This window comes from Ranitomeya imitator, chromosome 2 (genome assembly GCF_032444005.1).
Source record: "Ranitomeya imitator isolate aRanImi1 chromosome 2, aRanImi1.pri, whole genome shotgun sequence".
Classification (NCBI taxonomy): Eukaryota; Metazoa; Chordata; class Amphibia; order Anura; family Dendrobatidae; genus Ranitomeya; species Ranitomeya imitator.
Window position 1 is genome coordinate 677,706,390 of NC_091283.1, and position 26,001 is coordinate 677,732,390.

At 43.2% G+C, this 26,001-nt stretch overlaps 1 protein-coding gene across 4 annotated transcripts in view; it reads right to left on the minus strand.

The window, feature by feature from the left end:
• The window catches only part of TUBGCP2 (tubulin gamma complex component 2), an 888,554-nt gene that overhangs the window by 718,212 nt on the left and 144,341 nt on the right, over nucleotides 1-26,001 (minus strand). For all 4 annotated transcript variants that reach the window (XM_069753054.1, XM_069753055.1, XM_069753056.1 and 1 more), the window contains exons 4-5: nucleotides 20,607-20,777; nucleotides 20,345-20,504 (exon numbers count right to left, since the gene is read on the minus strand). In XM_069753054.1, the coding sequence (XP_069609155.1) occupies nucleotides 20,345-20,504; nucleotides 20,607-20,777 (331 nt within the window). The remainder of the gene's footprint in view (nucleotides 1-20,344; nucleotides 20,505-20,606; nucleotides 20,778-26,001) is intronic.

Genomic DNA, 26,001 nt, shown 5'->3' on the forward strand with positions numbered 1-26,001 from the left:
CCTAAAAAAATGGTGAAATATTACAATCCAGCCATGGCCGATGCTGCAATATCATCGGCCATGGCTGGAAATACTAATGTGCCCCCACCCCACCCCTCCGATCGCCCCCCCAGCCCCCCGATCGGTGGTCCGCTCCCCTCCGTCCTGTGCTCCGCTCCCCCGTCCTCCTGTCCGCTCCCCCGTGCTCCAATCACACCCCCCCGTGCTCCAATCAAACCCCCCCGCACTCCGATCCCCCCCCGTGCTCCGAACCACCCCCCCTGCACACCGATCCCCCCCCCCCTGCACACCGATCCACCCGCCCGCACACCGATCACTCTCCCCCATGCTCCGATCCCTCCCCCCCCCGTGCTCCGACGCCCCCCCGTGCCCTGATCTCCCCCCCCTGTGCCCTGATCTCCCCCCCTTATACTTACCGATCCTGGCGAGGTCCGTCAGTCTTCTTCCCCGAGCGCCGCCATGTTCCAAAATGGCGGGCGCATGCGCAGTGCGCCCGCCGAATCTGCCGGCCGGCAGATTCGTTCCAATGTGAATTTTGATCACTGTGATATAATCTATCACAGTGGTCAAAATAAAAAAACAGTAAATGACCCCCCCCATTTGTCCCCCATAGATAGGGACAATAATAAAATAAAGAATTTTTTTTTTTTTTCACTAAGGTTGGAGTTAGAACTAGGGTTAGGGTTAGGGTTAGGGGTAGGGTTAGGGGTAGGGGTAGGGGTAGGGTTAGGGGTAGGGTTAGGGGTAGGGTTAGGGTTAGGGGTAGGGTTAGGGTTAGGGGTAGGGGTAGGGGTAGGGTTAGGGGTAGGGTTAGGGTTAGGGTTAGGGTTTCGGTATGTGCACACGTATTCTGGTCCTCTGCGGATTTTTCTGCAGCGGATTTGATAAATCCGCAGTGCTAAACCGCTGCGGATTTATGGCAGATTTACCGCGGTTTTTCTGCGCATTTCACTGCGGTTTTACAACTGCGATTTTCTATTGGAGCAGTTGTAAAACCGCTGTGGAATCCGCAGAAAGAAGTGACATGCTGCGGAATGTAAACCGCTGCGTTTCCGTGCAGTTTTTCCGCAGCATGTGTACAGCGATTTTTGTTTCCCATAGGTTTACATTGAAATGTAAACTCATGGGAAACTGCTGCGGATCCGCAGCGTTTTCCAAAGCGTGTGCACATACCTTTAGAATTAGGCTATGTGCACACGGTGCGGATTTGGCTGCGGATCCGCAGCGGATTGGCCGCTCAGGACAAACTGGGCAACAATTACTGGGGTCCAATTTCTCCTGTTACCCTTGAGAAAATAAAAAATTGCTTGCTAAAACATCATTTTTGAGGAAAGAAAAATGATTTTTTATTTTCACGGCTCTGCGTTGTAAACGTCTGTGAAGCACTTGGGGGTTCAAAGTGCTCACCACATATCTAGATAAGTTCCTTGGGGGGTCTAGTTTCCAAAATGGGGTCACTTGTGGGGGGTTTCTACTGTTTAGGCACACCAGGGGCTCTGCAAACGCAACGTGACGCCCGCAGACCATTCCATCAAAGTCTGCATTTCAAAAGTCACTACTTCCCTTCTGAGCCCCGACGTGTGCCCAAACAGTGGTTTACCCCCACATATGGGGTATCAGCGTACTCAGGACAAACTGGACAACAACATTTGCGGTCCAATTTCTCCTATTACCCTTGGCAAAATAGGAAATTCCAGGCTAAAAATCATTTTTGAGGAAAGAAAAATTATTTTTTATTTTCATGGCTCTGCATTATAAACTTCTGTGAAGCACCTGGGGGTTTAAAGTGCTCAATATGCATCTAGATAAGTTCCTTGGGGGGTCTAGTTTCCAAAATGGGGTCACTTGTGGGGGAGCTCCAATGCATAGGCACACAGGGGCTCTCTAAACGCGACATGGTGTCCGCTAACAATTGGAGCTAATTTTCCATTCAAAAAGTCAAATGGCGCGCCTTCCCTTCCGAGCCCTGCCGTGTGCCCAAACAGTGGTTTACCCCCACATATGAGGTATCGGCGTACTCGGGAGAAATTGCCCAACAAATTTTAGGATTCATTTTATCCTATTGCCCATGTGAAAATGAAAAACTGAGGCGAAAAGAATTTTTTTGTGAAAAAAAAAGTACTTTTTCATTTTTACAGATCAATTTGTGAAGCACCTGAGGGTTTAAAGTGCTCAATATGCATCTAGATAAGTTCCTTGGGGGGTCTAGTTTCCAAAATGGGGTTATTTGTGGGGGAGCTCCAATGTTTAGGCACACGGGGGCTCTCCAAACACGACATGGTGTCCGCTAACAATGGAGATAATTTTTCATTCAAAGAGTCAAATGGCGCTCCTTCCCTTCCGAACCTTACCATGTGCCCAAACAGTGGTTTACCTCCACATGTGAGGTATCGGTGTACTCATGAGAAATTGCCCAACAAATTTTAGGATCCATTTTATCCTGTTGCCCATGTGAAAATGAAAAAAATTGAGGCTAAAAGAATTTTTTTGTGAAAAAAAAGTACTTTTTCATTTTTACGGATCAATTTGTGAAGCCCCCGGGGGTTCAAAGTTCTCACTATGCATCTAGATAAGTTCCTTGGGGCGTCTAGTTTCCAAAATGGGGTCACGTGTGGGGGAGCTCCAATTTTTAGGCACACGGGGGCTCTCCAAACGTGACATGGTGTCCGCTAAAGAGTGGAGCCAATTTTTCATTCAAAAAGTCAAATGGCGCTCCTTCCCTTCCAAGCCCTGCCGTGCGCCCAAACAGTGGTTTACCCCCACATATGAGGTATCAGCGTACTCAGGACAAATTGGACAACAACTTTCGTGGTTCAGTTTCTCCTTGTACCATTGGGAAAATAAAAAAAATGTTGCTAAAAGATAATTTTTGTGACTAAAAAGTTAAATGTTCATTTTTTCCTTCCATGTTGCTTCTGCTGCTGTGAAGCACCTGAAGGGTTAAAAAACTTCTTGAATGTGGTTTTGAGCACCTTGAGGGGTGCATTTTTTAGAATGGTGTCACTTTTGGGTATTTTCATCCATATAGACCCCTCAAACTGACTTCAAATGTGAGGTGGTCCCTAAAAAAAATGGTTTTGTAAATTTCGTTGTAAAAATGAGAAATCGCTGGTCAAATTTTAACTCTTATAACTTCCTAGCAAAAAAAAATGTTGTTTCCAAAATTGTGCTGGTGTAAAGTAGACATGTGGGAAATGTTATTTATTAACTATTTTGTGTCACATAACTCTCTGGTTTAACAGAATAAAAATTCAAAATGTGAAAACTGCGAAATTTTCAAAATTTTCGCCAAATTTCCGTTTTTATCACAAATAAACGCAGAATTTATTGACCTAAATTTACCACTAACATGAAGCCCAATATGTCACGAAAAAACAATCTCAGAACCGCTAGGATCCGTTGAAGCGTTCCTGAGTTATTACCTCATAAAGGGACACTGGTCAGAATTGCAAAAAACGGCCAGGTCATTAAGGTCAAAATAGGCTGGGTCATGAAGGGGTTAACTGGCCTGAGATATAGCAGAATAGCCTCCCCATACAGTTGACAATCCAGCAGCTGTCGGCTGTACACTATAGCTGACAACTTGCTGCATCAGCCACGATCAGTGTTTGCGCAGTCCAAATCTGTCTAACCCCTTAGATGCTGCAGTCAATAGTGAATACATCATATAAATGGTTAACAGAGTGTGGGGGCTTCCTCTTTATCCCAATTGGTGCCCCCAGATCATGATTTTGTGGTCCTGGTGTTTGCTATGGCAATTCATGACCAAATAGCGGCCCTAGAGTCTGACGGCTGTTGTAACCTATTCAGAAGTTAGAGGCATTTAGGTGGTAAAATACACATTTTCATTTCTGTCATGCCACTTTGCATTAATTCCTGAAAATCACCTGAACGGTTAATAAACTACCTGACAGCAGTTTTCAATATGTCATGGGGTGCTGTTTTAAAAATGGTATAACTTTTGGGGGTTTCCCAATTTATGGGACCCCTAAAGGCACTTCAAACATGGGTAGATCCCTAAAAAAATACATTTTGTACATTTCCTTGAAAAAATGAAAAATTACTGTTACATTTTTAAACCTCATAAAATACAAACAAAATAAAAGAACATTTTATAAATGGTGCTGATGTAAAGCAGACATGTGGTAAATGTTATTCATTAATGTTTTGTTGCGGTATGACTATCTGGATTAAGGGGATAATCAAAGTTTGAAAATTGCAAAGTTTTTAAAATTTTTCTCAAACTTCTGATATTTTTTATAAATAAACACAAAACATATAGACCTAAATTAACCATTATCATAAAGTATAATGTGTCACAAAAAACAGTCTCAAAATCACTGGGATTTGTTAAAGTATTCAAGAGTTATTAACACAAAGTGACACTGACCAGATTTCAAAAATTTGGCTCCATCACTAAGGGGTTAATACTTCCCACTCTAGTTGCCAGAAATGGAGCTGGGCCCATAATACTGCTGTAATGCATGAGGTCAGGGTTCCTAAAAACAAAAACATTGCTATCCAGAGAGACAAAGCCAGCCTGTTCACTGTTGAGTAAATCAAAGACATTACTTTATGCTTTCTCTTCTCCTGTGGTAATTAGCATGTTTGACTAGTTGAGTACAGAATAAAGGCCCCGTCACACATAGCGATCTCGCTGTGTGTGACACGTACCAGCGATCAGGCCCCTGCTGTGAGATCGCTGGTCGTGTCGGAATGGCCTGGGCCATTTTTTGATCGTTGAGGTCCCGCTGACATCGCTGAATCGGCGTGTGTGACGCCGATTCAGCGATGTCTTCGCTGGTAACCAGGGTAAACATCGGGTAACTAAGCGCAGGGCCGTGCTTAGTAACCCGATGTTTACCCTGGTTACCATCGTTAAAGTAAAAAAAACAAACACTACATACTTACCTACCGCTGTCTGTCCTCGGCGCTCTGCTTCTCTGCTCTGGCTGTGAGTGCCGGTCAGCCAGAAAGCAGAGCGGTGACGTCACCGCTCTGCTTTCCGGCCGCTGCGCTCACAGCCAGACCAGAGAAGCAGAGCGCCGAGGACAGACAGCGGTAGGTAAGTATGTAGTGTTTGTTTTTTTTACTTTAACGATGGTAACCAGGGTAAACATCGGGTTACTAAGCGCGGCCCTGCGCTTAGTTACCCGATGTTTACCCTGGTTACCGGGGACCTCGGGATCGTTGGTCGCTGGAGAGCTGTCTGTGTGACAGCTCTCCAGCGACCAAACAGCGACGCTGCAGCGATCCGGATCGTTGTCGGTATCGCTGCAGCGTCGCTAAAGTGTGACGGTACCTTATGACCCCAAAATGTTCCAACCCTTAATCTCAGCCTTAACTTCTCCAAATTCAGCAACCAACCCAACTCTGCTAAGATAGCTCTAACTCTTACAATCTAAATGTTGCAGTGCTCTACAGACCTTCCTACAATTAAAAAAAAAAAAAAAAAAATCAGTGTCCCTTGTTCTCAAAGATGAGTCGTCATCTCTGCCATAATCTTGTGTGGTAAATCGGCTCACTCAGCTGACACAGAGGTAGGTGCAAGGAACACTTTTCAGTCCTTCATGGGTTTACTACATACAGTACAGATCAAAAGTTTGGACATACCTTCCCATTTAAAGATTTTTCTGTATTTTCATGACTATGAAAATTGTACATTCACGCTGAAGGCATCAAAACTATGAATTAACACATGTGTTATTATACACTTAAAAAAGTGTGAAACAACTGAAATAATGTCATATTCTAGGTTCTTCAAAGTAGCCACCTTTTCCTTTGATGACTGCTTTGCACACTCTTGGCATTCTCTTGCTGAGCTTCAAGAGGTAGTCACCGGGAATGGTTTTCACTTCACAGGTTTCCCCTGTCGGGTTTAATAAATGGAATTTCCTGCCTTATAAATGGGGTTGGGACCATCAGTTGTGTTGTGCAGAAGTCTGGTGGATACACAGCTGATAGCCCTACTGAATAGACTGTTAGAATTTGTATTATGGCAAGAAAAAAGCAGCTAAGTAAAGAAAAAGGAGTGGCCATCATTAGTTTAAGAAATGAAGGTCAGTCTGTCCGAAAAATTGGGCAAACTTTGAAAGTGTCCCCAAGTGGAGTGGCAAAAACCAACAAGCGCTACAAAGAAACTGGCTCACATGAGGAACGCACCAGGAAAGGAAGACCAAGAGTCACCTCTGCGTCTGAGGATAAAGTGTATCAGAGTCACCTGCCTCAGAAATCGCAGGTTAACAGCAGCTCAGATTAGAAACCAGGTCAATGCCACACAGAGTTTTAGCAGCAGACACATCTCTAAAGCAACTGTTAAGGGGAGACTTTGTGCAGCAGGCCTTCATGGTAAAATAGCTGCGAGGAAACCACTGCTAAGGACAGGCAACAAGCAGAAGAGACTTGTTTGGGCTAAAGAACATAAGGAATGGACATTAGACCAGTGGAAATCTGTGCTTTGGTCTGAGGAGTCCAAATTTGAGATCTTTGGTTCCAACCACCGTGTCTTTGTGCGATGCAGAAAAGGTGAACGGATGGACTCTACATGCCTGGTTCCCACCGTGAAGCATGGAAGAGGTGGTGTGATGGTGTGGGGGTGCTTTGCTGTTGACACTGTTGGGGATTTATTCAAAATTGAAGGCATACTGAAACAGCATGGCTACCACAGCATCTTGCAGTGGCATGCTAGTCCATCCGGTTTGCGTTTAGTTGGACCATCATTTATTTTTCAACAGGACAATGACCCCAAACACACCTCCAGGCTGTGTAAGGGCTATTTGACCAAGAAGGAGAATGATAGGGTGCTACACCAGATGACCTGGCCTCCACAGTCCCCAGACCTGAACCCAAACGAGATGGTTTGGGGTGAGCTGAACCGCAGAGTGAAGGCAAAAGGGCCAAGAAGTGCTAAGCATCTCTGGGAACTCCTTCAAGATTGTAGGAAGACCATTCCCGGTGACTACCTCTTGAAGCTCATCAAGAGAGTGCAAAGAGTGTGCAAAGCAGTCAAAAAAGGGAAAAAGTGGCTACTTTGAAGAACCTAGAATGTACGACATAATTTCAGTTGTTTCACACTTTTTTGTTAAGTATATAATTCCACGTGTGTTAATTCATAGTTTTGATGCCTTCAGTGTGAAGGTACAATTTTCATAGTCCTGAAAATAGAGAAAAATCTTTAAATGAGAAGGTGTGTCCAAACTTTTGGTCTGTACTGTACATGAGGCATAAACCACGGTGAGGTAAAAATAAACATGGTCCCTTACGGCAAAACAAGAAAACAAAACAAAATGGTACAGCACAGTCCATACATATGCGAGAAATACGCTCGCTCCGGAAACATCAGCATCCAAAGGTTCAGCTTTCCTGCACAGGACACAATGCACTGGAGATCCATTCTCCAGGCCTACCAAACAATGAATGGCTCTGGAGGCCCACTATTTAATCCCCAGACCACATCCTGGGTTAGAGATAAGGCGGACAACCTCCCACCCAACTCTATGGTTTTCCACACACCCCAAAAAAACGAAGAAAGAAAACTGCATTTTACAAATGGCTCTCAACCCCTTGCAATACTGGAGGAAAAACTTCTGGGTTTTAAATCACTGAAGCCATTAACCTTAGTGAAACATATCCCCCCTCCAGCACCTTGCCAGTGACTTTGTCACACTTGGTTTATATCTACAAAAATAGGGGTTTATGTGTACAAAATGCAATAGGGGTTTATATGCACAAAAATTGCGTGACAAACCTAAAAGATGTACAACCCACAAAAAGGCAAAAGAACAGCTGCAATTAATGCATAGTACAAGTAACGTAATAATGTGTATCCAAGTATCAGAAGTATAAAAAAAATGCATTTGTGCAAAAATGTCAATATCAGTAAAGTGTCTGTGCACCGAGTACATACATAAACCCTAAATTTTAGTGTATCAGCTATAAAAAGCACATATATGCATAACATCATACTGCTACTAAAGTGCCTGTGCGTTAAGCACATAAGGCTACTTTCACACCATGTTTTTGCCGTCAGGCTGAATCCGGCGGCAAGACGGAGCGACGGATCCGGCGTAAGTTGTGGAAAAACTGATGGGATGGATCCATTTTTCCACTGGCTCTGACTAGCGGTACCAGCGAAAAAACATCCGTCCCATCAGTTTTTTATCTGTTTCTTTATCCATTTTACAACAGATCCGGTTTTTAAAAACACCCATGGGAGGCTCCCAAACGTGATTGGCTACTGAAAACCTATATATACAGTGTTCCTACAGATAAAGAACCTTGACTAACATCCAAACAAGTTCAAGCTGCCCTGCAGTCTGAGGGTACAACAATGTCAACCCGTACTATCCGTCGGCGTCTGAATGAAAAGGGACTGTATGGTAGGAGTCCCAGGAAGACCCCACTTCTTACCCCGAGACATAAAAAAGCCAGGCTGGAGTTTGCCAAAACTTACCTGAAAAAGCCTAAAACGTTGCGGAAGAATATTCTCTGGTCAGATGAGACAAAAGTAGAGCTTTTTGGGCAAAGGCATCAACATAGAGTTTACAGGAGAAAAAAAAGAGGCATTCAAAGAAAAGAACACGGTCCCTACAGTCAAACATCGCGGAAGTTCCCTGATGTTTTGGGGTTGCTTTCCTGCCTCTGGCACTGGACTGCTTGACCGTGTGCATGGCATTATGAAGTCTGAAGACTACCAACAAATTTTGCAGCATAATGTAGGGCCCAGTGTGAGAAAGCTGGGTCTCCCTCTGAGGTCATGGGTCTTCCAGCAGGACAGTGACCCAATACACACTTCAAAAAGCACTAGAAAATGGTTTGAGAGAAAGCACTGGAGACTTCTAAGGTGGCTAGCAATGAGTCCAGACCTGAATCCCATAGAACACCTGTGGAGAGATCTAAAAATGGAAATTTGGAGAAGGCACCCTTCAAATATCAGGGACCTGGAGCAGTTTGCCAAAGAAGAATGGTCTAAAATTCCAGCTGAGCATTGTAAGAAACTCATTTAGGGTTACCGGAAACAGTTGGTCGCAGTTATTTTGGCTAAAGGTTGTGCAACCAAGTATTAGGCTGAGGGTGCCAATACTTTTGTCTGGCCCATTTTTGGAGTTTTGTGTGAAATAATCAATGTTTTGCTTTTTGCTTCATTCTCTTTTGTGTTTTTTTTATTTAAGAAAAATTAAACGAAGACAATAATACCAAAGAATTTGTGACTGCAATCATTTTCAGGAAGAAAATGAGTATTATCTGACAGAATTGCAGGGGTGTCAATACTTTTGGCCACAACCGTATGTGAATAGATGTATGTGAATACATGTATGTGAATATATAAATATATATATATATATATATATATATATATATATATATATATATATATATATATATATATATATATATATATATATATATGTATATGTATATGTATATATATATATATATATATATATATATATATATATATATATATATATATATATACACACATATATACACACACGCACACATACATATATAAATATATATATTTATTTACCTCACAGCGCTGACGGCGCTGGGGAGGCCTCCCAGAAGAAGACGTGGCTGGCTGACTGTGGCTGGCTGGCAGACTGTGGCTGGCTGGCAGGCTGCTGTCTGGCCGGTGGCAGGTTCAAGCTCTGGTGGCAGGTTCAAGCTCTGGTGGCAGATATGTGTCTTGCTGGCTGGTAAATGGATAAGTGAAGGTCCACCTGGCAGGTTTTATACCGGTTTCCTATTTGGGGGCTGGACAATTGTATTGGAGCATGCTCAGTTAAAAAAAAACACAGAATCCGGTGCCGGAATCCGTCATTTGACGGATCTGGTGCCTTCAGGCGCCCATAGGCTTCTATTATATCAAAAGCCGGAAGGCGCCGGATTCGGCGCTGTCCTGTTGTCGCCAGAGACAAAAAACGTTACTGAGTACGTTTTTTCCAGAAACCGGAAAAAATAATTTTCACCGGATCCGGCAAAAAACTGACGAAACGTAAGGCCATCCGGAGCTAATACGGATCCGGCAGCATCTTTCGCCAGATCTGGTTTTCTCAAAAGTAGCCGGATTGAGTCTCACAGCAAAAACCTGATGTGTGAAAGCAGCCTAAGCCGCATATGTAGGTGTATACCTATTACAAAGTGCATGTGAAAAATAGACCTCTGCCATACAATGAAGATATACAGGTGTCAATCACTATAAATAAAGTGTCAACACAATAAGTAGTAACCTTTGCCAAAAGATATATGAACATAAAGGATTACCTTAATAGATGAATGAAGCAGCATTGAGTGATATGCATATTGGTTTGGGCGTTATCATTCAATGTTGCATAAGCGTCTGCTCTGTATTCTCAGAGATGACTGAACCTGCGGCGCACACGCCCCCATGACTGAAATCGAATGCTGGCACGGAGAATAAAGTTACCTGATTTTCTCCCCGCTGCATGCAGGCGCTGGGCAGGATAATAATGCTATTAACCTACAGATTAACTGGAAGGGAAGAAGCGCCATTTGACTTTTCAAAGGTAAATATTGATGTAATAAGTAGCGGATGCCATGTCGCGTTTGAAGAGCCCCTGATGTGCCTAAAGAGTACACCACCCACAAGTGACAACTTTTTAGAAACTAGACCCCTTTCAGACCTTATATAGATGCGTATTCAGCACCTTGAACCCCGTTGCTTCACAGAAATTTATAACGCTAAGCAGTGAAAATTTAAAAAAATAAAATAAGAAAATAAAAAAAACATTTTCTACAAAAACCCTTTTTAACTACAAAATGTGTTTTTTTCATAAGGGCAAAAGGAGAAAATGGACCCCAAACTTTGTTGTGGAAATTCTCCTGAGTTCAACGATAACCCGTATGTGGTCGAAAACTACTTTTGAGACAAAGTGCAAAGCCCAGAATGGAAGTAGCACCATATTACAGTGCAGATTTTGCTGCACTTGTTTGAGGGTGCCATGTTACACTGACAGGGCCCCTGAGGTGCCAGAACAGCAGAACCCCTCATAAGCAACCCCATTTTACCAATTAAACCTCTCAATGAATTCATCTAGGGGTGCAGTGATTATATTGACACCACAGTTGTGTCACAGACAGTGAAGAAAAAATAATTTACAAAGATCGTTTGTTAGCCCAAAGTTTTACATTTTCACACTGGGAAATGGGTAAAAATGGCACAAGAATTGTCCCATAATTTCTGCTGAATGTAGAAATACCCCATATGTCGCTGTACAGTTCTTCTTATGCTGGGTTCACATTAGCGCTCCGGGGCTTTGCGGAGGGCTGGGCACGCCCTTCGTTAAGCCCCGCCTACTTCCTTATATTTCTGCATGTGTTCTGCGTACCTATCTTTAACAATGGATACGCAGGACATGCGGATGCATCGTTTTGATGCACCCGCGTCCGCAGAAAACGCAAAAAAAGATATATGTCACCCCAAAATTCGCCTATAAGCTGCGGCCACCGGCATCAGGGGCTTATCTACAGCATTCTGTAATGCTGTAGATAAGCCCCCGATGTAACCTGAAAGATAAGAAAAACAAGTTAGATTATTGGACACATTCCGGACTTTGAGTTTTTTCGCTATAAAAACGCGAAAAAAACGCATCTCTTAAGCATCCTATTAATAGAATGCAATCAGCAATTTTTGTGCACATGTTGCGGTAAAAAAATGCAGCATGTTCATTAATTTTGCGGATTTTTCGCGTTTTTGCTGCTATATATTGCACTGAGGAAGCTCCGGAGAAAAATCCGCAAAAAAACCCAGCAAAAAACGCGATAAAAACGCATGCGGGTTTCCTGTAGAAAAAGTCCGGTTTGGGTCAGGAAAATTCTGCAGATTCTTGACTTGTGCACATAGCCTAAATGTGAGATGGTCCCTAAAATAAATGGTTTTGCAAATTTGGTTGTAAAAATGAGAAATCGCTGGTCAACTTTTAACCCTTATAACTTCCTAACAAAAAAAAAAAAAATTGTTTCCAAAATTGTGCTGATGTAAAGTTCACATGTGGGAAATGTTATTTATTAACTATTTTGTGTGACATATCGCTCTGTTTTAAGGGCACAAAAATTAAAAGTTTAAAAATTACAAAATTTTCACCATATTTCCGTTTTTTTCGAAAATAAACTAAAGTAATATTGAAGAAATTTTACCACTAACATGTCATGTAAAAACAATCTCAGAATCAGCGGGATCCGTTAAAGCATTTCAGAGCTATAACCTCACAAAGTGACAGTGGTCAGAATCGTAAAAATTGGATTGGTCATTAAGTACCAAATTGGCTCTGTCACTAAGGGGTTAAAAAAAATTGCAATTTTCCAATACCTGTAGCGTCTCCACTTTTTGTGATTTCAGGTTGGTGTGGGCTTATTTTTTGCATGCCGAGCTGACGTTTTTAATGATACCATTTTTGTGCAGATACGATCTTTTGATCGCCCATTATTGCCCGTTATTGCATTTTAATGCAATGTCACGGTGACCAAGAAAAACGTACTTTTGGCGTTTTTACTTTTTGGCTACGCCGTTTAGCGATCAGGTGAATGTTTTGCTTTTTTGATAGATTGGGTGATTCGAAAAAGCGGCAATACCAAATATGTGTAGGTTTGATTTTATTTGTAATTGTTTTATTTGGAATGGGACGAAAGGGGGGTGATTTGAACTATTATTTTTTTTTTATTTCTTTATTAATTTTTTTTTTTACTGTTACAGCTGACATGTCCCGGAACAGATGTGGGCTCACCACCGAAGCCCACATCAAAGCGGAGGATACTGACATCGGCAAACTAATATGTCCGATGTCAGTAAGGGGTTAAAAAATGCTGCAGATGTAAAGTAGACATGTGGGAAATGTTATTTATTAAGTATTTTGTGTGACATACCTCTCTGGTTTAAGGGCACAGGAATTAAAAGTTTGAAAATTGCAAAATTTTAAACAAATTTCAGATATTTCACAAATAAACGCAGGTTGTAGGAAACAAATTGAACAACTATTATGAATTACAATATGTCATGAAAAACAATCTCAGAATCACTGGGATCCGTTGAAGCGTTCCAGAGTTATTTTCACAAAATGACAATGGTCAGATTTCAAAAATTTGACCTGGTCATTAACCACTTAATCCCATAAGACGTACTATCCCGTCGAGGTAACCTGGGACTTAATTCCCAGTGACGGGATAGTACGTCATAGTCGATCGGCCGCGCTCACGGGGGGAGCGCGGCCAATCGCTGCCCGGCGTCAGCTATCGCAGCTGACATCCGGCACTATGTGCCAGGAGCGGTCGGTGACATGATCAAACATGATCACAGTGTTACGGCGGCACAGGGAAGCATCGCGCAGGGAGGGGGCTCCCTGCGTGCTTCTCGGAGACCCACGGAGCAACGCTCTGCAAAGTGTCAGATCAGCGATCTGACACAATAGTGTGATGTCCCACACGGGGACAAAGTAAAAATGTTAAAAAAAATGAATAAATATTTACATGTGTAAAAAAAAAGCCGGATTACTTACCGGTAATGCCCTTTTAATGAGCCACGACAGCACCCACAATGAGAGAGGGACCCGCCCATAGGAACAGGAAACCTACAGAGATAAAAAGGGCGGTCCCCCTCTCCTCCTCAGTTGTTTTCCAGACTATGAGAGGAACCGCCGTTGTTAAATTAGTATATATATATCCGCAATTTGTTTGTATGTTATCTATATTCACCCATGAAAATAGCCATAAATAATTAGGGTGGGAACTGACAGGGTGCTGTCGTGGCTCATTAAAAGGGCATTACCGGTAAGTAATCCGGCTTTTTACCCTTCGCCACGACAGCACCCACAATGAGAGTTTTTCAGAGAACCTTCACCTGGGTGGGATCACCGTACTAAGGACGGCTCTCCCGAATGCCAAGTCAGATGCAGAAGATAGATCAAGTCTATAATGTCTATAGAAAGTCGAGGGTGACGACCAGGTTGCGGCCTTACATATGAGCTCGATGGAGATGTCTTTATTCTCCGCCCACGAGAAGGATACGGCTCGAGCTGAATGCGCCTTTACTCCCTCTGGAGGATCTTTGCCTTTTGACAAGTATGCAAGATGGATAGCCTCTCTGATCCACCGGGACAAGGTAGCGTTTGTGACCCCGTGGCCTTTTCGGTGACGTTGAAAAGATACAAACAGAGCCCTACTCTGCAGGACTGGGTTCTCTCTATATATTTTAAGATTGCTCTTTTCACATCCAACATATGTAGTTTCCCTTCCTCTGGATTTGACGGATTGTCATAAAAGGAAGGCAGAAAAATCTCCTGAGATCTATGGTAGTTTGTTGCTACTTTGGGAAGATATGATGGATCTGGTTTGAGAACTACCCTGTCCTGGTATGTCATTAAGAATGGAGGGTCTATAGAGAGCCTGGATGTCTCCCACTCTTTTTGGCAGAGGTCAAGACTATCAATAGGGCTACCTTATATGTAATTTTCTTCAGAGAGATAGAATGTAAGGGCTCAAAGGGAGGTTCAGTTAATGCATCAAGGACCAGATTCAAGTCCCAGGGTGGTAAACGTGGAATATGCACTGGTGTACATCTTTCACATGCTCTAATAAATCTTGCTATCCACCTGTCACCAGTTATGTTAGCACTATAAAGGGCTCCTAAGGCAGACACCTGAACTCTTAGGGTATTGACTGATAAGCCCAGTGCATGGCCTTTTTGTAGAAATTCTAGGATAGCTTTAATAGGCACCTTATTAGAGAAGGGTTTTATGTAGAAATTAAGGAATTTTCTTCATACTCTGCTGTATATTAAGGTTGTGGACTTTTTTCTACTTAGCAGTAAAGTATCAATTAGCTCTTGAGAAAACCCTCTTAATGTCAGTATTTGCCTCTCAAGTTCCACGCTGTAGGGTGGAGGCCCTTTACTTGTGGATGGTAGAATGGACCCTGAGACAGTAGGTCTGGTGTCATTGGCAGAATCTAGGGATCGCAAACTGACATCGCTTGAAGTCAGGAGAACCAAGGCCTCTTTGGCCAAAATGGCGCTATCAATATTACTCTTGCTTTTTCCTCCCTTATCTTTTTGATGACCAATGGGATTAGCATCATTGGTGGGAAAGCATATGCCAGATCGTAGTCCCACGGATAGTGGAGCGAGTCTATCATGTCTGGATTGTCTGCCACATTCAAGGAAGCGAATGCCCGTACCTGTTTGTTGTTCCTGGTTGCAAATAAATCTATCTGCGGAAGACCCCACATGTCCACTATGTTCCTGAATACTTGAGGATGGAGGGTCTATTCTCCCTGGCATAGCGTGTGGTGACTTAGAAAGTCGGCGTTTGAGTTTTCTATACCTCTGATGTGGAGCGCTGTGAGTGATAGAAAATGGAGTTCTGCTAAGTTGAAGATGTTTGCTGCTGAAGACATCAGACTTTCTGATCGCGTTCCGCCTTGACGATTTAAATATGCGACGACCGTTGTGTTGTCTGATAGGATTCTGATATGAGATCCTCGGAGCTGGGGAAGGAATAAGTTCAAGGCATAATAAACCGCATTCAATTTTTTCCAGTTGGAGGACTGCTGGATCTCTGACGAATTCCAGCGACCTTGAGCTATACATTTATCCAGATGGGCCCCCCACCCTTCTGGCCCTGCGTCGTAAGTGACTAATTTAGAGGGTGTTATTGTCCATGAGAATCCTCTGGACAAATGGGTTCTATCTAGCCACCAGTGAAGTGAATCAAGTACATCTTTAGACAGGGTAATTTTCGTATTTAAACGACCATGGCAACGAGATTGCGCATGAAGTGTCTGGTGCTGTAGGGCTCTGGTATGGTATTGAGCCCATTGGACCGCAGGAATGGAGGAGGAAAGTGAGCCCAAAAGAGACATGGCATCTCTAAGGGACATTTGAGGTTTTGCCCTTGCCATAGTGACTTTTGAAATTATTGTTAATTTTTTGGATTCTGGAAAGAAACATTTTTGACTTACAGAGTCCAAAACTAGTCCTAGAAAGGACCGACGGGTTTCCGGATGTAGTCTGGACTTTTTGAAGTTCACAATCCACCCCAAAGCCTGTAACGATGAAATAGTATTAGTCAATCGTTCTTTACATTGAGAGGCTGAATCTCCAATTATTAAAAAGTCATCTAGATAAGGCGCAATTAGCGTCTCCTGATGACGCAAATAAGCCATCCCCTCGAGCATAACTTTTGTGAAAACCCGAGGAGCCATAGACAGGCCAAATGGCATGGCTGTAAATTGAAAGTGACAGATCTGGCCTTGTAGGTCTACCGCCACCCTGAGGTACTGTTGGTGCTCCGCATAAATGGGAAGATGATAGTTCTCAAATCTAGACCCGTCATAAAGCACCTAGGAAACAAAAGTTTAATCGTAGACCTTATTGATTCCATTTTAAAGGTATGATCGTACAGAAAGGAATTTAGTCTTTTTAGATTAATTATAGTACGAAAAGTACCACCTGGTTTTGGAACCAGAAATAAAGGGGAATAAAATCCACTCCCTTCCTGATTTTTTGGTACTTCTACGAGAACATTCTTAGCAAAAGGCTTAGAATTTCTAACAAGCGCTTTTTGCTGTTCCGGCGCTTTCAGTGATGTAACAACAAAAGTATCCTGAGGGAATTTAAAGAATTCTAATTTTAATCCAGATTTTACTAGGCGGAGAATCCACTGATTTGAAGTTATATGTTTACACTGATGGTAAAAAAAAAACTTCAGTCTTCCACCCACCGGAATTTCATCATTGATGGTATCTGCCACGTTTAGATGTTTCGGGATTACCGAATAAGGCACCTTTCGGTTTCTCCTTCGTTTCCCAACGCTCTCTTTGTGGCTCATACGGCCTTCTCCTGTTAAATGGCCGCCTTCTAAACGCTCTCCTATAAGAAGGAAGAAACTGTTTAGGGAACCCCTTCCTTCTTTCTCCTGCTTTATTAAGTAGGTCATCAAGAACCTTCCCAAACAGGAACTCACCCTGGCACGGGATTGTACATAATCTAGATTTAGATTATGCATCGCCTTTCCATCCCTTCAACCAAAGGGCACGTCGGGCTGCGTTGACAAGGCCCGCTGATCTTGCTGCCAGCTGCAAGGAGTCCACTGAAGCATCTGTTAAGAATGCCGTAGCGCTTCTAATTAAGGGAAATGCTTGCAAGATTTTTTCTCTTGACACTCTACCTTTAATCTGCTGCTCCAGCTGGTCTATCCATACCAATAGTGACCTAGCTGTGCAAGTACCCGATATGGCGGGTTTAAAGGCCCCTGTATTTGTTTCCCATGACCTTTTAAGAAGAGCTTCAGTCTTGCAATCTAATGGGTCTAGTAAGATCCCTGCATCTTCCACAAGGAGGGACGATTGTTTTAAGGTGGATGCTACCGCCGCATCCACTTTTGGCACCTTGGACCAAACTTCTAGCTCTTCGTCACTGAAGGGGTAACGCCTTTTTGAAGAGGAGGGAAGGAACCCTTTTCCCTGTTTGTCCCATTCTTTCTTTACAAGATCTTTCACGGCGGAGACCACTGGGAAAGTTCGCCGTTTTTTGTGACCTAGGTCTGCGAACATAATGTCCTGGGCCGATCTGACCCCCTTAGTGTCTGGACAACCTATGGTATTCCTTACTTCCTTACTGATTTTATAAGGTTATTTATGCTGTCCAGTGAAAAGCATGCTCCGATCTCATCCTCAGAAGAACCGAATGATGATTCCGAGGTATTAGAGGACCGAATTAACCCCTCTTCTGACTCTGAACTAGAAGGATCCTTTTTGATCCTAGAGATTGGATCTCCTGCCTAATTATGGCCCTGATGTTAGTGGTGGTAACTTCAGCCTCATCCTGTAAGGTTTGATTTATGCAATCTTGACACAACCTCTTTGGATATGAATCAGGCAGGGGTTGTATACACAGGGCACACACCTTATGTTTCGTTTTACTGGTCCTTTTAGCCTATGGGGAGAGGGTAGAGAAGGAAGGGATCAGCTTATAGGTAGAGAATTAAATACACTCACCCAGTGAAGCATTCATTGTACCGGTCTTGGAGGAGACGCGGTGCGGCTTCTAAGTAGATCTGACTCTCTACTCCTTCTAACATGAGTGTCAGACTCATTAACAGAGCGACCACTCTTCTTTGCTGCTGTGGACTTTGAGGCCTTAGTGCTGCTGTCTTTGCCAGCGCTCACCTGTTCCACTGCTGGTGGATGCTCCTCACGCGTTGGGGACGACATCCCGAGCACAACCACTCTGTGTCCCGGCTCCATATTTGAATGGGCGGTGATTTGCCGCGCACCAGGCCGCGAACCGGAAGTGCTTTCACTACTTCCGGTTCAATCAGGACAGAGTGCACTTACCCTGGAGACGCTGCTGCCGCCGGCCCCTAGAACCGCCGCTCCTGCGTCCTCCTCACCATAGGCCGGGCTTAGCGCCCGGAACCTGCCGAAAACGTAACCAGACGAGGGGGGAGGCTGGATACAGTGGCTCCCCCGACGCTGCTACTGATGCCGCAGCCCCTGCCACTCACAAGGAGACCAAACAGGTGGGTGCATGGGTCAGGTACGATTGAGGTGCTCCAACCACCTCGACATGTAGGTTACCCAGGATCTCCGATAGGAACAGGAAACCAACTGAGGAGGAGAGGGGGGCCACCCTTTTTATCTCTGTAGGTTTCCTGTTCCTATGGGCGGGTCCCTCTCTCATTGTGGGTGCTGTCGTGGCAAAGGGTAAAATAATAATTTGTAAATTAAGCAAAAAAAAAATATTGTTCCAATAAATACATTTCTTTATTTAAATAAAAATAAAAGTACACATATTTAGTATCGCCGCGTCCGTAACGACCTGACCTATAAAACTGTACCACAAGTTAACCCCTTCAGTGAGCACCGTCACAAAAAAAATAAACGAGGCAAAAAACAACGCATTATTATCATACCGCCGAACATAAAGTGAAATAACACGCGATCAAAAAGACGGATATAAATATCCATGGTACTGCAGAAAACGTCATCTTATCCCGCAAAAAAATGAGCCACCATAAACCGTCATCAGCGAAAAAATAAAAAAGATATTGTCCTCAGAATAAAGCGATGCAAAAATAATTATTTTTATATAAAATAGTTTGTATTATATAAAAGCCCCAAAACTTAAAAAAATAATGATATAAATGAGGTATTGCTGTAATCGTACTCACCCGAAGAATAAAACTGCTTTATCAATTTTACCAAATGTGGAACATTATAAACGCCCCCCTCCCCCCCCCCCCCAAAGAAATTCATGAATAGCCGGTTTTTGGTCATTCTGCCTCACAAAAATCGGAATAAAAAGCAATCAAAAAATGTCACGTGCCCGAAAATAGTTCCAATAAAAACATCAACTCGTCCCGCAAAAAACAAGACCACACATCACTCTGTGGACCAAAATATGGAAAAATTATAGCTCTCAAAATGTGGAGACGCAAAAACTATTTTTTGCAATAAAAAGCGTCTTTTAGTGTGTGACAGCTGCCAATCATAAAAATCCGCTAAAGAAACTGCTATAAAAGTAAATCAAACCCCCCTTCATCACCCCCTCAGTTAGGAAAAAATAATAAAATTTAAAAAATGTATTTATTTTCATTTTCCTATTAGGGTTAGGGTTGGGGCTAAAATTAGGGTTAGGATTAGGGCTAAAGTTAGGGTTGGGATTACATTTACGGTTGGGATTGGGGTTCAGTTTAGGGTTAAGGGAGTGTCAGGGTTAGAGGTGTGGTTAGGGTTACCGTTCGGATTAGGGTTTAATTGGAGTTAGGGGTGTGGTTAGGGTTGGGATTAGGGGTGTGTTGGGGTTAGGGGTGTGGTTGGGATTAGGGTTAGGGGCATGTTCGGGTTAGGGGTGTGATTAGGGTTATGGTTGGGATTAGGGTTAGGGGTGTGTTTGGGTTAGGGTTTCAGTTAGAATTGGGGGGTTCCCACTGTTTAGGCACAACAGGGGCTCTCCAAACGCGACATGGCGTCCGATCTCAATTCCAGCCAATTCCGCGTTGAAAAAGTAAAACAGTGCTCCTTCCCTTCCGAGCTCTCCCGTGCGCCCACACAGGGGTTTACCCCAACATATGGGGTATCAGTGTACTCAGGACAAATTGGACAACAACTTTTGGGGTCCAAGTTCTCTTGTAACCCTTGGGAAAATAAAAACTTGGGGGGGAAAAAAATCATTTTTGTGGAAAAAAAAAAAAGGGGACAGTGGTCAGAATTGTAAAAATTTGCCCGGTCAATTAACGTGCAAACCACCCTTGGGGGTTAAGTTTAAAACTGGCTCCGTCACTAAGGGGTTAAATAAAGGAATCCAGGATATTATAGTCATACAAACCTATTGGCATGGTGAAATCTGTACTTGTACTGGATGAAGAAGAGAAATCTCCAATTAGAGCTGGTCGCTCATACACCCAATGCGGAAATACTGGAACTGATAGTTCAGCATTCTTCTTAATCAGTTGGTCTCTGAGCTGTTTCCGGAAAACTTCCAATGGCTTTAAGTATAGAAATATAAAACCGTAGTAATTCATACAATAATGACAACTATGAATATAACATCTACGGTATAACAATAGCGTCAGATATACAACTTTTACCTGGGGGACGCTGGTTGTAGCTGTTACACTTCCAAGTTGCCTGCGTAACTCTTCAAGCTCTTGCATGGAGATCTGTGAGGAGCAGGAAGCAATAGGATGGCTGCTACTGGCAGTAGTAATGGGAGTGATTTCTGCTCTCTCTTTAGCGTTCTGATGCAGATATTGAAGGGTCTTATGAAACGAGATGGGAGAACGAGAAAAGTCCTCATTTAATTACATTTCTGTGAAACTTAGGAAAGAGAAAAACAAGACTGGACATGAATACTAGTTTTTGTGGGCCCCGAGCAAAAGAGGCTCAATGGGCCCCTTTAACACATACCACGATTCATGATGCACAGATGCAGCAGAGAAATATAGGTATAGTACAATGCCAGATTTCATTTACTTCTTATATTACATGAGAGATATCTATTGTAAATTCTAAAATAGCTCAGAAACGAGACAGTATAGCCCTCCATACAGTATTATGGGCACCACATAGCGCTCCATACAGAATAATGAGCCCCATATATTGCTCCATACAGAATGAGTCACATATAGCGCTCCATACAGTATTATGGCCACCACATAGTGCTCCATACAGAATGAGCCCCATAAATTGCACAATACAGTATTATGGGCATCACATAGTGCTCCATACAGAATAATAAGCCTCATTTATGATGCTGCAGTGTATGGCGGGCCCCATATAATGCGCCCCATATATGATGCTCCAGTGTATGATGGGCCCCATATATGATGCTCCAGTGTATGATGGGCCCCATATGATGCTCCAGTGTATGATGGGCCCCATATGTGATGCTCCAGTGTATGATGGGCTCCATACGTGATGCTCCAGTGTATGATGGGCCCCATACATGATGCTCCAGTGTATGATGGGACCCATATATGATGCTCCAGTGCATGATGGGCCCCATATGATGCTCCAGTGTATGATGGACCCCATATATGATGCTCCAGTGTATGATGGGCCCCATATATGATGCTACAGTGTATGATGGGACCCATATATGATGCTCCAGTGCATGATGGGCCCCATATATGATGCTACAGTGTATGATGGGCCCCATATAATGCTCCACTGTATGATTGGAGAAATATATTGCTCCAAACATTAAAAAAAAATCAAATACTCACCTCTCCTTGCTGGCCACTGCTCAGCTTCAGCGTCTTCTGGCTTTCTGCACTGTGACTGTTCAAGCAGAGGGCGCACAGGTGTGACATTATCGCACCCTCTCACCTGAAACGTCAACTGTCAGGAGACACAGATGGTGCCACAGAGGAGGAACGTGGAGAGGTAAGAATCGCATACCAGGGCCCCGAGCAGTCAGGAGGGCCCACTCGGGAATTCCGACACACACACACAGACACCGGGCCACCATAGCCTGTCACCGCTGTGCTTTACGGCCGGCGCTCACAGTCAGTGCGGGAAGCTGAAGGCGAGGGACGTGACAGACACCGGAATGTAAGTATGTACTGTTTTTTTTTTTACATTTACAATGGTAACCAGGGTAAACATCGGGTTACTAAGCGCGGCCCTGCGCTTAGTAACCCGATATTTACCCTGGCTACCAGTGAACACATCGCTGGATCGGCGTCACACACGCCGATTCAGCGATGTCAGCGGGTGATACAGCGACGAAATAAAGTTCTGGACTTTCAGCTCCGACCAGCGATGTCACAGCAGGATCCAGATCGCTGCTGCGTGTCAAACACAACGATATCGCTATCCAGGACGCTGCAACGTCACGGATCGCTATCGTTATCGTTCAAAAGATGCTCAGTGTGACGGTACCTTAAGTCCTTCCAGAGCCAATATCTCCTCCTCTGTGAGATTGTGTGTCAGATTTCTATCAAGTGCAGATATTTTGTGTAGATCCCACTCTAGAAAGATGCCTATACTTGTTGTTTCCGTGTTCGGTGTCCATGCCCGAAAAGTAGGTGATCACTACGGCCGCCTAACTTTACTGTTCAAGTTCGCCCATCTCCAGTTATTACCTAATTAAAGGATAGGTGACGCTATGGAGTCAGAGGGGTCAAAATGATCTTGAGAACGGTCTCTGAAATGGTGCCTTGGCATAGATGAGTGGGTTTGCACGCATGCAATTTCTGTGGTATTGGTTAAAAAAAATCCATTCATTCCACAGAAAATGAATTGAACTGCTCAATTCCAATGGGCATTTCAAAGCTCAATTCTCAAGATCATGGGAGTCACTTTGTAAGTGATAACTTAAAGCGAACAGGTAATGTAAAAAAATAAAAATAAATTATATCAACTTGCAGGAAAGGGGTTAAGCTACCAGTTAACATCTTTCTTACTGAAAGACCTACTGCAGGGAAGAAATTAACTTTATTCCTCCCAGAAGGCTTGGTCTTTCAGTCATAGGGATGGCGCTGGCAAGGTTTTAGTCACCGCTCTATCCATAAGGCTATGTGCACATGTTGCGGATTTATTGCGGATCCGCAGTGTTTTTTTTCGCACAGAAACGCTGCAGATCCGCAAAGTGATTTACAGAACAATGTAAATCAATAGGAAAAACAAATGCTTTGCTAATGGTGCAGAAAATTCCACATGGAAAATAGAGTGGATTGAAAGAAGGAGCATGTCATTACTTTTGTGCGTATCTGCAGTGTTTCTGCACCCATTCCATTACAGAAATCCGCAGGGGTAAAAACGCATGAAATCCGCACTGAATCAGCAGTAAATCCACAGGAAAAACGCACAAAATCAGCAAGAAAAACGCATTAAATCTGTAGCTGCATTTTCTGCCAAGAGATGAAGAATCCGCACAGAAAATTCCAAAGGCAAGTCCGAAAGGTGTGCACATATCCTAAGGCTATATGCACACGTCAGGATTCTTTGCAGAAATTTCCTGAACCAAACCGTACGTTTTTTCCCGGAGCTTCCCCAATTCAATAATAAAATGTCAAAAACGCGAAAAATCCGCAAAGTTAATGAACATGCTGCGTTTTTTCCGCGATTATTTTTTTGCGGAACAAAACGCAACATGTGCACAAAAATTGCGGATTGCATTCTAATAATAGGATGCTTAATGGATGCGTTTTTTGCGGTTGTATCGCTTTTTATAGCGAAAAATCGTGGAAAAACACGAAAAATCCTGAACATGTGCACACAGCCTTAAAGCGACGACAGTAACTGCACCCTTCGCACTGACTGACAGCAGGCTCTAATAATGCACAGAGTGGCAATTGAAATTGCAACAGCAGCCACCCGTGAGCCTGCCAGAAGGAATAAAGTTAACTTCCTTCTGACAACAGTGACAGTGTTCTCATAGTGGTGACCACAGTGTCACAATAGTATTAACCCCTTAATGACAGCCAATACGTCTTTTAACTGACCTGAGATATAAGAGAATAGTATCCCCGTACAGGTGACAATCCAGCAGCTGTCAGCTGTACACTATAGCTGACAACTTGCTGTATCAGCCACGATCAATGTTGGCACCGTCCATATCTGTTTAACCCTTTAGATGCTGCTGTCAATAGTGACTACATCATTATAAATGGTTAACAGAGTGTGGGGGCTCCCTCTTTACCCCAATTGGTGCTCTCAGATCATGATTGTGTGGTCCTGATGTTTGCGATGGTAATTCACGACCAAATAGCAGCCTTAAGGTACCGTCACACTGAACGATATCGTTAACGATGTCGTTGCTTTTTGCGACGTAGCAACGATATCGTTAACGAAATCGTTATGTGTGACAGCGACCAACGATCAGGCCCCTGCTGGGAGATTGTTGGTCGCTGGGGAAAGTCCAGCACTTTATTTTGTCGCTGGATCTCCCGCTGACATCGCTGAATCGGCGTGTGTGACGCCGATTCAGCGATATCGTCACTGGTAACCAGGGTAAACATCGGGTTACTAAGCGCAGGGCCGCGCTTAGTAACCCGATGTTTACCCTAGTTACCGTTGTAAAGTTAAAAAAATAAACACTACATACTTACATTCCCGGTGTCTGGTCATGTCCCTCGCCTTCAGCTTCCCGCACTGACTGGTGAGCGCCGGCCAGCCGTAAAGCAAAGCACAGCGGTGACGTCACCGCTGTACTTTACGGCCGGCACTCAGTCAGTGCTGGAGGCTGAAGGCGAGGGACATGACCAGACACCGGGAATGTAAGTATGTAGTGTTTGTTTTTTACATTTACAACAGCGCTTAGTAACCCGATGTTTACCCTGGTTACCCGGGGACTTCAGGATCGTTGGTCGCTGGAGAGCCGTCTGTGTGACAGCTATCCAGCGACGCTGCAGCGATCGACATAGTTGTCGGTGTCGCTTAGTGTGACAGTACCTTTAGAGTCTGACAGCTGTTGTAACCTGTTCAGAACTTAGCGACATTTAGGTGGTAAAAATACACATTTTCATTTCTGTCATACCACTTTGCATTAATTCCTGTAAAGCACCTGAAGGGTTAATAAACTACCTGAAAGCAGTTTTCAATATGTCAGGGGGTGCTGTATCACGTTTGGGGGTTTCCCAATATATGAGACTCCTAAAGTCACTTCAAAAATGGATAGTTCCCTAAAAAAATAAATGTTGTAAATTTCCTTTAAAAAATGAAAAATTGCTGCTACATTTTTAAACCTCCCAAAATGCTAACAAAATAAAAGAACATTTTACAAATGGTGCTGATGTAAAGTTGACATAAGGGAAATGTAATTTGACATGTAATGGAAATGGTTTGCTGTGGTATGACCATCTGGATTAAAGAGATAATCATTCAAACTTTGAAAATTGCTATTTTTTTAAATTTTTCTCAAATTTGTGATATTTTTTATAAATAAAACACAAAACATATTGACCTAAATTTACCATTATCATAAAGTATAATGTGTCACGAAAAAACAATCTCAAAATCACTGGGATTTCTTGAAGCATTGCAGAGTTATTGCCACATAAAGTGACACTGGTCAGATTTCAAAAATCTGGCTCTGTCACTAAGGGGTTAACCTGCAGATTAACCCCATATCTGGTTAACAGTTTTTTTTTGCATGACAAGTTCTCTGCTTGATGCCAACCACAAAATGGTATCTACCAATAACTATTTGTGTTTCTATTTTAATTTACACAAACTAACTATTCTTCAAAAACCATATATGCAGAGCTACTATCAAGATAAGTGTAGCATTAAAAGGTTTTTTTTTTCTTGCCAATTTATTGTTTAACACATATACACTTGTGCTCAAAAGTTTATATACCCCGGCCGAATTTTTGCTTTCCTAGCCTTCTTTCAGAGAATATGAATGATAACACAAACTTTTTCTCCACTCATGGTTAATGGTTGGGTGAAGCCATTTATTGTCAAACTTGTGTGTTTTCTCTTTTTAACCCCTTAACCCCTTTATGACCTCGGACGGGATAGTACGTCCGAGGTCAG